At 32.5% G+C, this 15,830-nt stretch overlaps 1 protein-coding gene across 23 annotated transcripts in view; it reads left to right on the top strand.

The window, feature by feature from the left end:
• Nucleotides 1–15,830, top strand: part of LOC105834791 (twitchin) — a 95,585-nt gene that overhangs the window by 11,616 nt on the left and 68,139 nt on the right. For 9 of the 23 annotated variants that reach the window (XM_028190025.2, XM_028190033.2, XM_028190032.2 and 6 more), the window contains exons 4-25: nt 1,877–2,039; nt 2,170–2,311; nt 4,947–5,082; nt 5,690–5,893; nt 6,623–6,924; nt 7,550–7,767; nt 7,942–8,347; nt 8,638–8,810; nt 9,089–9,262; nt 9,393–9,472; nt 9,718–9,883; nt 10,247–10,402; nt 10,813–10,965; nt 11,167–11,217; nt 11,649–11,666; nt 12,494–12,541; nt 12,694–12,738; nt 12,829–12,867; nt 13,023–13,088; nt 13,179–13,235; nt 13,371–13,418; nt 13,705–13,782. In XM_028190025.2, the coding sequence (XP_028045826.1) occupies nt 1,877–2,039; nt 2,170–2,311; nt 4,947–5,082; nt 5,690–5,893; nt 6,623–6,924; nt 7,550–7,767; nt 7,942–8,347; nt 8,638–8,810; nt 9,089–9,262; nt 9,393–9,472; nt 9,718–9,883; nt 10,247–10,402; nt 10,813–10,965; nt 11,167–11,217; nt 11,649–11,666; nt 12,494–12,541; nt 12,694–12,738; nt 12,829–12,867; nt 13,023–13,088; nt 13,179–13,235; nt 13,371–13,418; nt 13,705–13,782 (2,923 nt within the window). Of the gene's footprint in view, nt 1–1,876; nt 2,040–2,169; nt 2,312–4,946; nt 5,083–5,689; nt 5,894–6,622; nt 6,925–7,543; nt 7,768–7,941; nt 8,348–8,637; nt 8,811–9,088; nt 9,263–9,392; nt 9,473–9,717; nt 9,884–10,246; nt 10,403–10,812; nt 10,966–11,166; nt 11,218–11,648; nt 11,667–12,493; nt 12,542–12,693; nt 12,739–12,828; nt 12,868–13,022; nt 13,089–13,178; nt 13,236–13,370; nt 13,419–13,704; nt 13,783–14,324; nt 14,376–14,473; nt 14,531–14,600; nt 14,655–14,724; nt 14,782–15,206; nt 15,264–15,357; nt 15,418–15,497; nt 15,648–15,750; nt 15,805–15,830 lie in introns of all 23 variants that reach the window. The other 14 variants (XM_012677520.3, XM_012677516.3, XM_012677530.3 and 11 more) reach the window with 4 other exon arrangements.

Genomic DNA, 15,830 nt, shown 5'->3' with positions numbered 1-15,830 from the left:
ACACCACTCGTGTCTTGCACGCATAATCCGACCACTTTGTGGCCGAATTATTTCGGACGTTGTCTCTCGTGAGAGAAAAATTATTAAATCTTGCCTGAATTATGTTTTATCAATATCATTTAATGTGATCAAGAATAGATCAAAAAAGAAAAAATCAATGATATAAATAAATCTATATAAATAAATTTTACACGGACAGAATAATTTTGCTAAACTATTAAAAAATTTAGTTGTGTGTGAATATGGATTTGAAAATAATTTTAATAGGGAAATAATAAATAAATACGCACGATATTTGAATTAATTGCTGAAATGTCAAAACTTTTTGCAACTTTGTATATTGCTATTTGTAAATTGTATATTTTAAATTGGAGACTTAGTATGTATCTAAAAGTTTTAAAATTATAGTTACATCTCTTGTATTATTTTATGCATTTCTTAATTTCACAAGTATAAAATGGTTTGCGAGAAACACTATTCTTATCTTTATGACAGTTTAATTATAATAACCGATTCACTGTCCCAGCTGATAAATCAGTCACGAGATCTTTGTGCAATCTGCATGAGCGGAAAGCATTTATCAGTTCTCAAATCTCTTTTCGCGTGCCGCTTGCAGTTATTCCCACGTCTTGTTGCGACTTTAACGATTTTCGAAGATAATTCGAAACTGGGTCGAGAGTGTTCTCGACGGGCTCACTCTCGAGTCGCAGTCGACGGCGACGACACGACGAGAAGCTGTATTTTCGGATCGCATCGACAGACGTGATTCCCGTGAATTTCTAAAAGTAACGCGAGCCTTTCCGCTTCCACGCGTCTCCCGAAACGTGTCGCAGTTTGCGTTCCATGATGCGTGCCGAAAAAAATTCGGTCAACTACGAGAAATAATTCACCCGTAAGCGTAGGACGTATTCGCGGACGAGATCTGCGAAACTTTGAGGCGATGAGATTTTTAGGGTTCTGACGAGCAAACTCAAAGAGGCATATTGTTAATAGAGAGCGAAAGTTTGCAGCTTGCGAGAATTGAATCGATCTGCGATTGACGAGAGTGAAAGTTGAGAGAAAACACACACAGCTGCAGCCTACTTGCCCGCTAAACTTAGCCGCAACGTGCACCCATGCTAATGCACTTATGGTCCATTCGGGATAGGAGTGTTAGGCACGTGCCTCTCATTCTGACTCTCTATTTACGAGAATAAACATCAGTGATTGTACGATCGCGTTAATTCCGTTGCAAAGAATAATTTAAAAGGGAGATGATGATCACAGAGTAATTTTATTTCTACAGTAGACAGATTGTAGTATCGATTATAATAGCGATGTAATGGTGATTTGATTTTCAAATGATTATTAACTGTCGGATCGCCATCAGAATAAGCTGTTGGACGGGCCTCCTCTCGTCAGGAAGCATTGACTAATGAAAACAAGAGTTATTTCTAGCAGCAATAACCGCGAAAAGCGCGATAAATCCAACAGCGACCGTATAAGCAGTTCTTCTCTCATTCGCCCAAATATTACTTTCTTTTTTATCTTTATTTATTTATAACACTTACACAAAAATCCTAATCTCTAGAAGCGAAGGCATTACTAATTCTTTGTATTAATTTTTTAGCCATATGCGTGTGCAACTTAAAGCATGCGATTTGCTAATGACAGATGTGATCTTGTCCTTTGATTTCCTAATGTATTGATCGATCGTGCTGGAAATGAGATTAAAGTCATCAATGATGCGCTACGTTTGTGACGCAACGATATTTAAATTTTCACGTCGATTTGCCATGATTTAATTCAATCAGCACGACGATCAACGCTTTAGTGAACGATAAATTTGCACGGACGTATTTCCAGACTCGTGCGACGTTTATTTTTGCGCTTGCAGACAAATTGACGGCATCGCGCCGACTTTCGCGAAGAAGCCTGCGATTAGACAGGAGGACGACGGCAAACGGCTGCTGTTCGAGTGTCGCATTACAGCCGATCCCACGCCGAAAATTACATGGTTTCATAGCGGGAACATAGTCAAAGATTCGCCAAGGCACAAGGTTTCCCGATTATAATCCATTTTGTATAGTTTCTACACAGTTCTAGAGTACATTTAATTTCAAAGAATATTGAATAGTAAAACAATTAATTTGGATTCTATAGTAATAAATGTTAAACCGTGAATTTCAGCTGACCGTCGATAAAGATGGCCACTCGTACTTCGCTACCCTGGAAATAAAAAACGTGACCGTCGAGGATGCTGGCAAATATAAGGTCACAGCGAAGAACGAGCTCGGCGAATCTAACGCTACGATTTCCCTGAATTTCGATAGTAAGTATCTAAATTTTTTAAAAATAAATAATCATAAACCCATGCGTACTTTTACCGATGATCCGCTTTACGTTACAACATCTACCTGCTTAATTTTTTCACAAGTATACGCTTAGTGATTATTTTATTAACAATAAGTTTCCTCATTCCTTAGATTATAAAAGGAAATTCTTAATTTTAATTTATTTTTTATATTATAAGCAGGCACTTAAAAATTACTCATTTTTTATAAATTTTTCTAGAATTTTTAAAATAATTTTTTAATAAATGTTTATTAAAATTTGACTAAACTGCATTTAACCTTATAGATTCCTTATAGATAATATAGATTAAAGTAGCAAATAGCAAATATATTTCCTTTTATTTCTCTTCGCGTTGTCTTGAAGCGGAGAACAAAGTGGATTATCGGCGCCATTCCTCAACTCTTTTCTCACATTCTCACTCGGGATGTATATCGATGATTCTCTTTCATTTCTGACTCTTTATTTCATCTCAATTCTCTGCCCTGTTTATCTATATCCTCCTTGTCAACTCTACATCAACGAGTATCCGCAGTTTATTATATATTTAATTTTTTTCCGTTCCATCTCAGCAGTCCATTCTTCAGTCTCTTTCATTGTAAATGTTATGCGGAAAACCTTTATTTTTTAATGGTTTATCTCGGTCGAGCGATGAGCACGTATCGATATCGGCTCGACGCGAGCCACGATATACAGCCCGTTGATTTGATCTTAATTGACTAAACGACGTTTTTCTTTTGCGAGAGCAAACACATTTGTTGTTTGTCTTTCACGAATTTTGCACCGTAAAATGTTGCGTAGAGAGCGGACTAGAATAATCAACTTGTAACAACGCGTGTACTGCTGCTTTAATCACGTATTAATTCAAATCGCATCTCGCGCTCCGATTGGAGACGTACGAGATGCAATCACCGATTAACTTTAAACATTATTGACGCTTCATTAGGTTGCTTCGATGACATCTTTTCTCTCTATTCATACAATCATGTTTGCTGTGTGTGAACATCTGCGAGAAGCCTCCGTTCGCCACCGGCGGCCTTCAAACGCATCATTCACGTGCAATTCACACACATGCGAACGCAATTATGAAATTTTGTGGTGGTTAAATTTGCTAACGATATATATATTTTCTTACTTGCATACGTAATTACTACATTACTTTCAATTTTGCACTCTCAATTTTTAAACGAAAATGTTACATTTGTTTTGGTTGTATTTGCATAAAATTAAATTTTAATACCATTATTCCAAAGTAAAGCATAGCGCTATATAATTACAAAATTATGTTTGACAATTCTATTAGTTGTATTTTAGTCGCGTTTTATGTGTTATAATATTCTTACAAAAAATTATTTTACACGTTAGACATTTATTAAATAATAATCTGAATCTATAGATTTAATATTCTATAGAATAGAAACTAGCAAGTACGGAAATGTTTTTAGGAAATAGTTAAAATACGTAGTTAATGATATAATTATTATTCTAATATTGTATATACTCACATATGTTTTTGTCACATGCTTCACTAGTTTTTCATCGGCATTTTTATCGGCTAATTTGCTCGTAGAGATTTTATATCAGTAAACAAACAGAATTGTTTGAAATAATGTGTTGTTTTGTCATATTGTATATATTCACATATCACTGATTAATACCACGTATTTTAATCGACACAACATGGAAACACATCACCTTCTTCGTACGCGGTACTCGCGATATTAATGACACATTGTAATTATTGAAAATAGAATTGAAAAAAATTAAAATTTCTCGATTAACATTAATGCGATCGAACTGTTATATCAAACGATCGTACATGTTACACCACTCACTTACTCGCAAACAGCGTTTGACGAAATGCTTGTGCATAACTGTGCAGTGTTCCTATTTTCACTTAACCGCGCGCGCGTCTGTCCTCAAAACCGTACGAGAGAAATGGAGCAGGTGACATTTCGGGAATACAGTTTTATGATCCACCAAGCGAAACATTGCGAATAGACGGAAGGAGAGTAGAGAGAGCAACCTAATTCACAAGCCGTCGACTGGCAAGGATCTGAATGTATATTACTGAGCGTTTATTTCAGTACTTCTATATGCGACGATACAACTAAAAACGAAGTAAATCGATCATATAAAAGTTAAATATTGAATAGATTAATGTAAATTAAACTGCGACTATTTTATTTAGCCAAATCGATACGTGACTCCCGATCTCGCATCGAAATGTAAAACGCTTCGCGTATTTAAGCCTTTCGCTGCTGAATCATTTTTTGTGTCTTTAAAATTCAATTATTAAATTTTATTGCCTCTGGAAGTAGATTTGAATATAAGATCTTCCTCTCCTTAATTTTTTTTTAAATATAAACGATACTTAACGGTAAGTATAATAATTTAGAAAAAATAAAGAAAGTTTATTTTTTAAACATTTTTGTACACTTCAAGGGACTTGTATTAAATTTAATTAAAATAAAAATTTTTGTGAAATACGATAGCTTTAAGTTAGAGGCGATGATGTGTGTTTGATAATAATCGTTGCAGCGAAAGGATTGAGTAGGCAAGCAAGCGTGTATACGAACAATTCTCGACATGTCGATCGTTTGTGTCGAACGTAGGCGACGAGGCACCCGTACCGGATGACGGTATTAAACCTACCTTCACCGAACGACCGGTGATTAAGCAATCCGACGACGGTAACACCATCACCTTCGAATGCCGACTTGTCGGCGATCCGAAACCGAGTGTCAAGTGGTAAGATCTTGAAATCCGCGACGCGCGCGAGGAAGTAGCATTGAAAAGTGCCGTTGTGTTGAATCATTAGAAAAAACGCGGAGAGATTAAAGATATTCGATTAAATAGTAAAATTAAGAAAGAAAATAGTCAGATTAAACGTTTCCTTAAAAAAAATTAAAAACATTTTCCAACTTTAGATAAAAATATTTTTCAGAGATGAGAAGTGACAAATAATGTTATTAAAGTTACTGTTACTTTTTTATAATAACGATTTGATAATGACGTTACAATTTTTTATAACAATGATGATGACGTTAGGATTGAAATACTCTCAATTTTCGATTAGTAAGTTGTTATCATTACTATTATAGAAAATTGTAACTTTGTTATACACGAAAATAAAAGTAACGGTGACGTTATTTGTAATACATTACTTCCATCCCTGTATTATTTTCGAACTTATATGTGTGCGATTAAATTAAATGATTTTGATAATATATCTCGTGCCCAATGGTTTAAAGTTTACAAACGCAGGAGCATGATGTGCACTTCCGAGCGCGCGATCCGCGACGCAAGTCAATATTCCGGCGGTTGCTTCGACTTGGCACGTTGGCGGCGATCGTAGGTATCACGGTACCGAGGAAGTGAAAGACGGCGGACGGTTCAACACGTCGCTGGAACTTGATCAGAAGCTGTACCATCTCGCGAGGCTAAGGATCGACAATGTGGCGAAGGGGGATGCGGGCGAGTACAGGGCCGTGGCGAAGAACAAACACGGCCAGGGGGTGGCGACCATTAATTTGAACTTCGAGGGTGGCGACAAGCTCAAGTAGGCATCGAGAGACGATCTGTCCTCGGTATTATTCTGCCGCGCCACGATTCGACAGTCGCGCTCTTGTTCACTTCAACGCGGCGCGATGGAAACTTGCATTGCAACATCTGGTCGACGTGTTGCGTTGCAAAAGTACAGCGATAATTTAGTGTAACTTTCAATGGGTTGCAATGCAAAAATAATAAATAATAATTCACGTTCATTACATTTGATTGCGCACGTTGTATTGTGAAGTATTGTAACTAAATCTCGATAAATGTATTGTGAGATAAAAAAGTTAAAAGTTACTTTATCAAGTTAGTAATGCAGGCATTCGCACATAACACAACACATTTAAATTATTTTTCTTTTTCTAATCTTATAGATTTTTAAATAAATATTATCTAAGCAAAAGATTCTCTTTTCACGAATGCTTGCAGTGTCTTCATGATAATTTAATCTTTTATAAATTTACGAATGCCTGCATAAATAAAAGTCGCACGTTCTCTCTGGATTAGAAATAAAAAATTGTCGTTTAAAATTACAACATTTCAATTAAGATTTGTGATTAAAAGAGAGCCTGCAATTTTTATGGTATGTTTATAATATCGCGTCGCGTTTTCGGGGATATCACGCGGCGTGGCCGGCAGATAAGAAACAACGTCGTCCATCGAGATGGCTTTAGAGTCTGCGTTTGATCGATCAGTAAATCGACGAATTTTTCGTCTGACGTGTCGATTTACGCAGAATACCGGACGGTAAGCCGCCGCGCTTTCCGAAGAAGCCGACGATCCGTCAGGAGGGCGACTTACTCATCATGGAGTGCATCTTGGAGGCACATCCGGTGCCCGACATAACGTGGTACCAGGGTCAAAAAATAATTTCCGACAATAAACGCGTGAAGATGTCACGCAAGGCCACCGGCAAGGACACGTATCTGCTGACTCTCGAGATCTCGAATCCGACCAAGGCTGATGGTGGGAATTATCGTTGCAACGCCTTTAACAACTTCGGCGAGAGTAACGCCAACATCTCCCTCAACTTCCAAGGCAAGTCCCCGTCGAAGCGTGCGAGAGGGCTCTCATTGATACACTCCGAGACATTTATTGTAAAATTAAAAAAATATATTATCAATTTCTGATCATAAACAGTTGCAAATGAAGTCATAGAAGCTAAATAACGTTAAGTATAACACATGCATTTTTTGTTTTATATTATATTAATTTTAAAGTAGTTCGATTTTTTGTTCAAAATTGATTTTAAAATTGCAAACTGCTCGGACAATAAAATCCCTCTCGTCGACTTCGTCCATGACGAGTCCTGTCGACTTCTTCCCCGTGTCTTCTTCGTGCGCAATGCATTCTATAAACGCGCGTGGTAAAGGCGAATAAGCGATTTTTTCTCGATGAACAATCGCGATTATTGGCGATAAGTCGGTTTGTCAGGTAAGCACACCCGCGCTACTGCTAACCAATCGTGAAGTCTCTGTATCTTCGCTTTATAACTCATTGAGCTGCCAACAACACGACTAACGTCATCGGGAGTCGCGGTCGCGGGTTACCGATGACCCGCGACCGCGGCGAAGATCGCGTTTCCGGTGTCTCGTTGTACACCCGGAAACGTCACTTGCATCTTCATCGACGATGTCTAACCGTGGATCTTCCCAAGATGCAGAGGAGGGCGCGGGTTGTGCTCCGTCCTTCATCGAGAAACCTCGCATCATCCCGAACGAGACTGACACGCTGATCACCATGAAGTGCAAGTGCAAGGCAAATCCCAAGCCAGAAGTCACGTGGTTCCGCGGCACCAACGTGGTAAAGGAATCATCGAAGATCTCGATCAAAACCAAAACTGTCGAAGAGGACATATACGAACTTATTATGGAAATAAAGGTAATCGATTTCTTTGAATCGGAAATTTCTGCTGTTTAAATTTCTTGACATTTGAATTCTGAGACTTGAGTATACAGATTTTCCAAAAATTTTTTCCCGATTATCAGTACTATATAAACTTTATTTTACGAACTTCCGATCTTAAGTTTTTCTTAAATTGTTTTTTAACAACAGGACCCATCGGGACCGGACGGTGGCACTTATAGGTGTAATGTGAAAAACGAGTATGGCGAGAGCAATGCCAATCTAAATCTGAATATCGAGGCAGAACCGGAACCGGAAGGAGACGGGCCGACATTTGTCGAGAAACCACGAATACAATCGCAAGACAAGGGCAAGCTCGTTATCATGGACTGTAAGGTGAAGGCAAAGCCGAAGCCGCAGATCGTGTGGACCCACGCTGGCAAAGAGGTAAAGGAATCCTCGAAGATCTCTCTCACCATTGTTCAAGAGAAGGATGACATTTATTATATCAAACTGACTTTGAACGATCCTGGACCAGAGGATTCCGGTCTCTACAAGTGTAACATTAAAAATGAACTTGGTGAACTCAATGCCAATCTTACGCTAAATGTTGAAAGTAAGTTTCCATTTTTTGCATTAAACTAATTTATTTAGATTTAATAATTAAACTTCTGTTTTGATTACTTTCAACTTTTATAAAAATATTTTTATAAGCATTTAAAAAATATCATAAGTTACTAAATGCATTTGCAATTATATTTATTAGAATATATAACGTAAACTACCTTTTATAAATTCTTAAAAAAATAAGTTTTTGAAAAATGTGTAAAATAAACATTGTGTGTAAAATAAATTTAAAGGTAAATTAAAATATTATATTACACAATTTTTCTATTGTGATTTCAGTTATACCTGTAATTAAGGAGAAGCCGAAGGTCGTAAAGATTGTCAAGAAGAAGACAGTCGTAATTGAATGTCATGTTCTTTCTAAATTTGCGCCCGATTGTACATGGTTTAAAGAGACTCAGGCCGTTAAAGAAGATAATAGACACAAGTTACATGTCGAACAAGTCAAAGACGTGAGTTTCAAACAATAAAAAATTATTCTATAAAATTAAAACAAATTAATATTTAAAAAAAATTTATTTTTACTTCAACATAAGTAGCAGAACATATTCTTTTACAATTTTTTCTTTTATTTGTTATCATTGATATATTGCGTGTATATTTACATGCGATATTCTCCTATTATTAAGGAAATAATAAATGAATATATTATTTAGTACATATGTTTAATGATGTAATTATTAATAAAAAGTTATTATATGAATTTTGATTAGTGAATTTCTTTGAATAGGGTGAATTCGCCGTGAAACTCGAAATCGAACAAATGTCGACGACAGACAAAGGCACGTACAAATTGGTAGCACGTAATGAAAAGGGCGAAGCCACGTCGCAAGTAGTAGAAGTGACGGAAATTCCAGAGGAGAAAGGAGAAAAACCAAAGATTGTTACCGGCCTCAAATCAATTGTAATTATTTCTATTAATGTTTGAAATGCATCGAGTTTCCAATTTATTTTAATAAAAAGACAATATTGTTAAAATAAAGTTTTTTTTATTAATTGATTGTTGTGTATCGTTTTCTATTTTTTATTTTTAGACTGTCGAGGAAGGTAAAACGGTTGAACTCGTCGCCACTCTTGCAACACAAGATCGAAAAGTCACTATTACGTGGAACAGGTACGTGTTTAATATAAAAATTTATTTTAAATAATTTACTAATTTTACGATACCTACACAAAGGTATAATATTTAATTTTATTTAGAAATTTATTGTGTTATAAAAAATATAAGAATGCAAATTGCTATATATTACGAGTTGTATTATAAATTGTTCTATAAATTTTTACAATTGTTGCAATAATAATAATATTATTATAAATATAATATTATAATAATTTTTATAATTACATATAATTGCACAGAGATTCAACAGTTGTTAAAGCGTCAAAAGATATTATGATCTCTTTCAATGGCCTGGATATGAAACTGACCATTACCTCAGCATCGACAGAATTATCAGGGACATATAAAGTTGTCGTCAGTAATGAATATGGTCAAGATGAGTCGTCGGCTCGTCTCGTTGTCAAGGTAGAAAATATTATTTAATCATATTTAAATGATTAATATATAAATATGTCTTTTTGTTATTTTCTTGTTTGTCTTTTTATAATTTTATATTCCAATATAAGTAATTAACATATTGCAAAGAATTCACATTTCCAAAAAATTGGCATGTTGAATTTAAATTGCAATTTGTTACCCTTTTTTCTGAATTTAAAATATAAATTATACTGTATTGTAAGTAATTGTAAATTGACCCCAATACCCAATTGAAAAAGTAAACAGAAAAAATCTAATATGATTAAATTGTCGTTCTCTTAATAAATCTGAAGTTTATTCGTAATTGAGATGTTCCTCAATGTTGCATGCAATTCCCTCATTAAATTGCAGAAGAAAGAAGAAAAGAAAAAAGACGAAGAGGAGGAAGAAAAGAAAAAGAAGAAGGTTGAGAAGAAGGAGGAGAAAAAAGAGGAGGAAAAGAAGGAAGAGAAAAAGATAGAAAAGAAGGAGGAAAAGAAAGTCGAAGAAAAGAAAGAGGAAAAGAAGGTAGCCGTTGAGATGAGAAGATTAATCAAAATTATATTTAATTTCCAATGGTTTCCTATTGTTCTGTTATTCCTTTTATACCCATCTTGTGATTAACAAATACTCTTACACTGATCACGTAAACTTGATACAAATACAGAAAGATGAATCGTTTTGCAAAATTTACTACAGTATGTGTCTTTACTTGCAGTTATCTAAAAATCATGATTATAAAGAATGTATTAGAAAAAGAGGAAAAACAATGAATTTTAGTTTTAAATAATTGTTTTTATATTATTGATTGTGTAAGTAAATTAAAGTTTTACATTCAAGAGTATTTACTGTATAAAGCACAAAAACGATCGATCTTTTGATCCTCGACGCGACAATTGACATACTGTTTGTTGAAAAATTATATCTCGATATATAAGGTCACATGGAGCAACGATGATGATGAGGACTTAGAAGAATATGAAGATGAGGAGGAAGAGGAGGAGGAAGTGGTGAGTGTAATTGAGTCCAGTATTATCAGCACAGAAGCCATTCTCGAGGAATCGGATTCTAAAATTATTTCTCGCGTCGAGGTACACACAACATACACAAACATATCAACATTAATACATAGATTACATTATACATAAAATAAAATTTTTACTTAACACGTTATTATTTTTCTAATTTATTATATGGTACTATTTCTGCTAATTAGATCTATTCTCTTTTTTCTTATAAATTCTGGAAAACGTATCTTTATATAGAGTTCATTTTTTTTGGTTATTTTTAAGGATAAGCCTGATTTGAAACCAAACGGTATCGACAAACCAAAGGTTGGGAAGGTACGAAATCTAATTATATTTTTTTAAATTTTTTAAGAAGAAAATCAAGTGCAATCTTTTACAAAAACAATACATGATCAAAACACAACACATTGTGATAATAAAAATTTATTATTTGTGACATCCTTTAGTATTTTTTCATTGTTATTCTTGTTTGCATTTATCTAGCTTGTTATTTGTTTTATACCTTTATCTTGAAATTTATGTGCCCTACGTCCTAATTCACGATATGCATGAAAGCTTAAATTATCAACAAATAGTATAGAAACAGAGAATATATAATTGATAAATTATTTAAATAATATTAATTTGTTTTTATAAGATTATAACTTTAATTTAAATAATATTGATTACATTTGAAAGAATATAATTCTAAGTTTAATTTATATCATATAAAAAAAGAGTGAAAAGTCTGGTGTATTCTGTTTCAGAAAATGGAGATCTTACAGGTGAGCATAAGATATCAGACATTCCATTATTGGTAATGTATGCGCTCGAAAAATAGCTTTGATCCGCTCGAACGAATGCCTGTGCTCTGAAGCTTGAGGCTTTAGCTAAATATTTAAACCAATTTGCGAAACAATATACGTTTATAAATTGCAGCCAATTATTTTCAGTTTTCTTTTGGTATGAGATTTTATTTGATATGACTATGATCTTGCGATCGCAAAGTTGTCTTTAGCTGCGTTCCGAAATTTACTGCCAGTACCGAAAATCTGTAGTTCATGTTACGTGTGCTATAGATTTTCAGTACTGGCAGTAAATTTCGGAACGTAGCTTTATATGCTTAATATTTATAGGTTTTATACCATATAGATTTGCTTATATTATTTTATTTTTCGCAGCACACATAATCTCGGCTTATCCGCCAAGTTTCTTCGAACGATCTCACGCGCAAGCCTAAACAACCGCTTTGATATTTATTTCTTTTCGCTTAAGAAAAATGCAAGTTTTTCAAGAATTTTTTCCAATGCCATATTTCTTTCCAACTCCCTTTCCCAGAAGCTGGTTCCTTCAAATCTACCCAATTTTTCTTTAAAGCTAATTTTTTATTTTGCTATTTAAATTTTTGCATGCTTTTTCTGTGTGTGATTTATATTGCGTATGTTTTTGCATGAAAATTTTTGCGAAAAAAAACGAGATGCTTATTGCTAGTTAAATGTAAATATAATTTTAAATTATACAACATTTATGTTGCAATCATATCTCTGTGATACTGCGATTCTAAATTAAATGGAGAAAATATTTTTTTAATATTATTTCTTTATATATGCAGAAGGATGAAGAAATCGTGAACAATGTTGAAGAAAGGAAATCTATTAAGGTGAGATTAATGTAAAATATATTTTTTATTAAAAATGTTTATAAAATGTTCATAGTTTAAAAATATAACAAATAGTCTACTTAGCTATCACTAATTTAATTTTTATATTTAAATATGTTCTTCTTAAATATTTTTTGCTTAATTTTAAATAGAAAAAACCCGGCGAGAAAGTTGAAGACAAAAAGGAAGAAGAAAAAGTAAGCGCAATTAGACTCATAAGTTTTATTTATTAATAAATAATTTATTTTTTTAGTTTTTTTATCTTTAAATCTTAATCTTTTTTTTAGAAGAAAATTGTAAAGAAGAAGGAGCCCGAATCTAAGGAGGTATGCATAGTTTACTCTCTCTACTTTTATATCTTATTTTATATATTAACTTTACCTAGTGTGATTTTATTCCAAGTTGATTAGTTTGTGCCTATATATATATACAATAATATTATTTGCCATTTTTTTCATATCATCATTATTTATATAACTAGGTGTCTCGAGAAACTACCCCTAAACTTGAAAAAACCGTGGCTAGTCGCAAGGAATCAGTCAGCAGGGTTAGAATTTATTGTATTTTATATTTCTTAAATGATTTAGTTGAAAAAAAGTAGATTTTCTATAAAAATTTTTATATTTTTATATTTAAGGTGGAAGAAATTAAGGCAGAGAGTCGTCGCAGTTCAATTATTAAGACTGAAGGAAAGGTATATAAGATATTTGATTATAATATAATATTAAATTTTGTAGATGTTTACAGTTTTGAAAAATTTATTCTGCATTAGATACAAATATTCTAAAATATAAATTATTTTTATTTATTTTTATCAATTATCGTATAGATAATGGATGATGGCACAGTGACACCACGACGTCTTTCTATACAAAAGGTACACATACATATACGTATACACTTCACATACCAGACATTACCAGAAACAATGACAAATACATTTTATAAAACTGATATTAAAAAAAAAACGTATAATCTCATTAATAAAAGTAATGTAAATTAAAATATGTTTTATAATAATTATAACAATTTAATGTAATAATTCCAAGTTTGCTTTAATTAATTATTTTCAAATTTAATTTAAAAAGTTTTGTAAAAATATATTAATTATTATAAATTCAAAACCTTATGAATTAACTTTTAATTTGTTTCACACATCTTAGACCGAAGAAATCGAAGAAGAAGTCAAAGTAGAAAGCAGACGATCTTCTATCATAGAAAAAAAGAAAACGACCGAGAAGGTAAGAAAGAATATATTGTCGTTTTTAATCAGTTATATATATTGTGCTAACAAAATGTTTTGTTGTTAATTAATTAATTAGTTATTAATTATAATTTTGGGAAGAATGAAGTAAGTATATTATGAATGAATTGTTACCTTCTGAAAATTGACGCAAGAAGGGGTTTCAGTATTTTATTAAAATTAATTATTTTATATTTTATATGTACATTAATAGCTTGATGTATAATGTTTTTTTTGCCAGAGCAGTCTGTATTAATATAAATTATACAATTTGTCTTTTATTTTTATCCGAGTAGTCTTTGAAAATAATTTGGTGTAGTTGAAATTTGAAGCATTCTTGGCGTAAAAAGGAAAAATTTGTTTTAATCGCAAAAAATTATTTTAAAAATATATCTATAAACAAAATAATAGAATTATAATTAAAAAATAACTAAAAATTAATAAACAAATAACAGAACACAAAAACAAAGAAAATAGTAATTTAAAATGTAAAAAGACAGAAATTTTATTGCGAGAATATTTTATTTCGCGTCGTTGCAGGATATGTCGACATATATGCCAAAAGCCATTTCGCGAATGACCGAGGACGAGGTACACTCACACATTTTAATTACACACATTAATTATTTTCTTTTATATTATTTTTTTATATTATTTTAAATTATGTAATAAAATAAATATTTTTTTAGAAAACACTCACAGCGAAGATTAAGCCACACATACACAAATCCGACGAAGATATTCAGGTACAACACAATACTATTCTAAATCGTGCGTTGATCATTAAATCAACATACACATTATACTTGATTTTAGGATGTTCGGTCTAAACCGACAAAGCGCGATAGTAAATCGGTAAGACATTATGAGGTACGTGACGCATTTATTGTTACATTTATGCGTCTTGAAATATGTGATATAGATACATGAAACGTTGTAGGAAACCATGAAGTCCGGAGTAACTTCTTCCATACATGAGACCGATCATAAACCGAAGGTATATATATACTCAAGAAAGAAGTGTTTAATTTTTAGATATTAAATATTTTTGTCTATGTTTTTGAAATACTTAAAGGTATATTAATTTTGAATGTAGATAAAATACTAAACAGTTTATATATATATATATATATATATATATATATATATATATATACATATAAAATACTTAAAATTTTTTAAACTGAAATTTTTGACATTTTTAAACGTTTTAATGTTTTAAATCCAAACTGTTTAAAATTAAACCATTTTAAGTATTAAAAAAATTAAGACAGAAGTAAAGCATTTTAATTTAATATCGTAAAATTAAACTTTTTTTTGGGTGGATTTCGCGTTATACATTGAACATATTTGACAAAATAGTTTTCTACAAAATGCAAAAATATAATATTAAAATTAAGAAAAATTACGCCAATTTTTTAGGCTGTGCTTCAAGCTACAATTAAGCCACGCGTGCGCGATTTAGATGACGAACTTGAGGTATATAGAAAATTACATTGAACACATATCAGTGTACAATAGCAACTAAACGTTTTGTGAACATTGAATACTTTATCGATGCTATTAATTTTAGGATGCTTGGAGTATTCACAATCCGGGAGAACGTGATAATGAATCTGCTCCGTATTACAGAGTATGCAAATATGCTACTTGAAAGTACACATTTCAGTTTAACAAGAGTATAATATTTTGAACGTAATTTTTTAATTTTAGGATATGTCGTCAGATAAAACACACAAACCTCACACACCCGCTGATACGACACAATCACGAAAATCGGAAAACAAACCGAAAGATAAAATATTATCACATGACACAGCCGCAAATAAAACACAACAGCAAAAATTAGATAAAGAAATTGAGGTATAATATATTTAGTAGTACATATAATATATTTAGTAGTATATCTAGTACAACACACTAGCTAGGTACGATAAGTATATTTTCAAATCATCAATCTGTTTAGGACATTTGGGCGAGTAAAGAACCTGATGATACTGACGTCAAAAAACGTGACAAAGTATGCAAAATTATTTAAAATTTAAT

Source organism: Monomorium pharaonis, chromosome 8 (genome assembly GCF_013373865.1).
Source record: "Monomorium pharaonis isolate MP-MQ-018 chromosome 8, ASM1337386v2, whole genome shotgun sequence".
NCBI classification, from domain to species: domain Eukaryota; kingdom Metazoa; phylum Arthropoda; class Insecta; order Hymenoptera; family Formicidae; genus Monomorium; species Monomorium pharaonis.
Note: the sequence above shows the minus strand (reverse complement) of the source record. Positions and strands in the feature narration are given on the sequence as shown.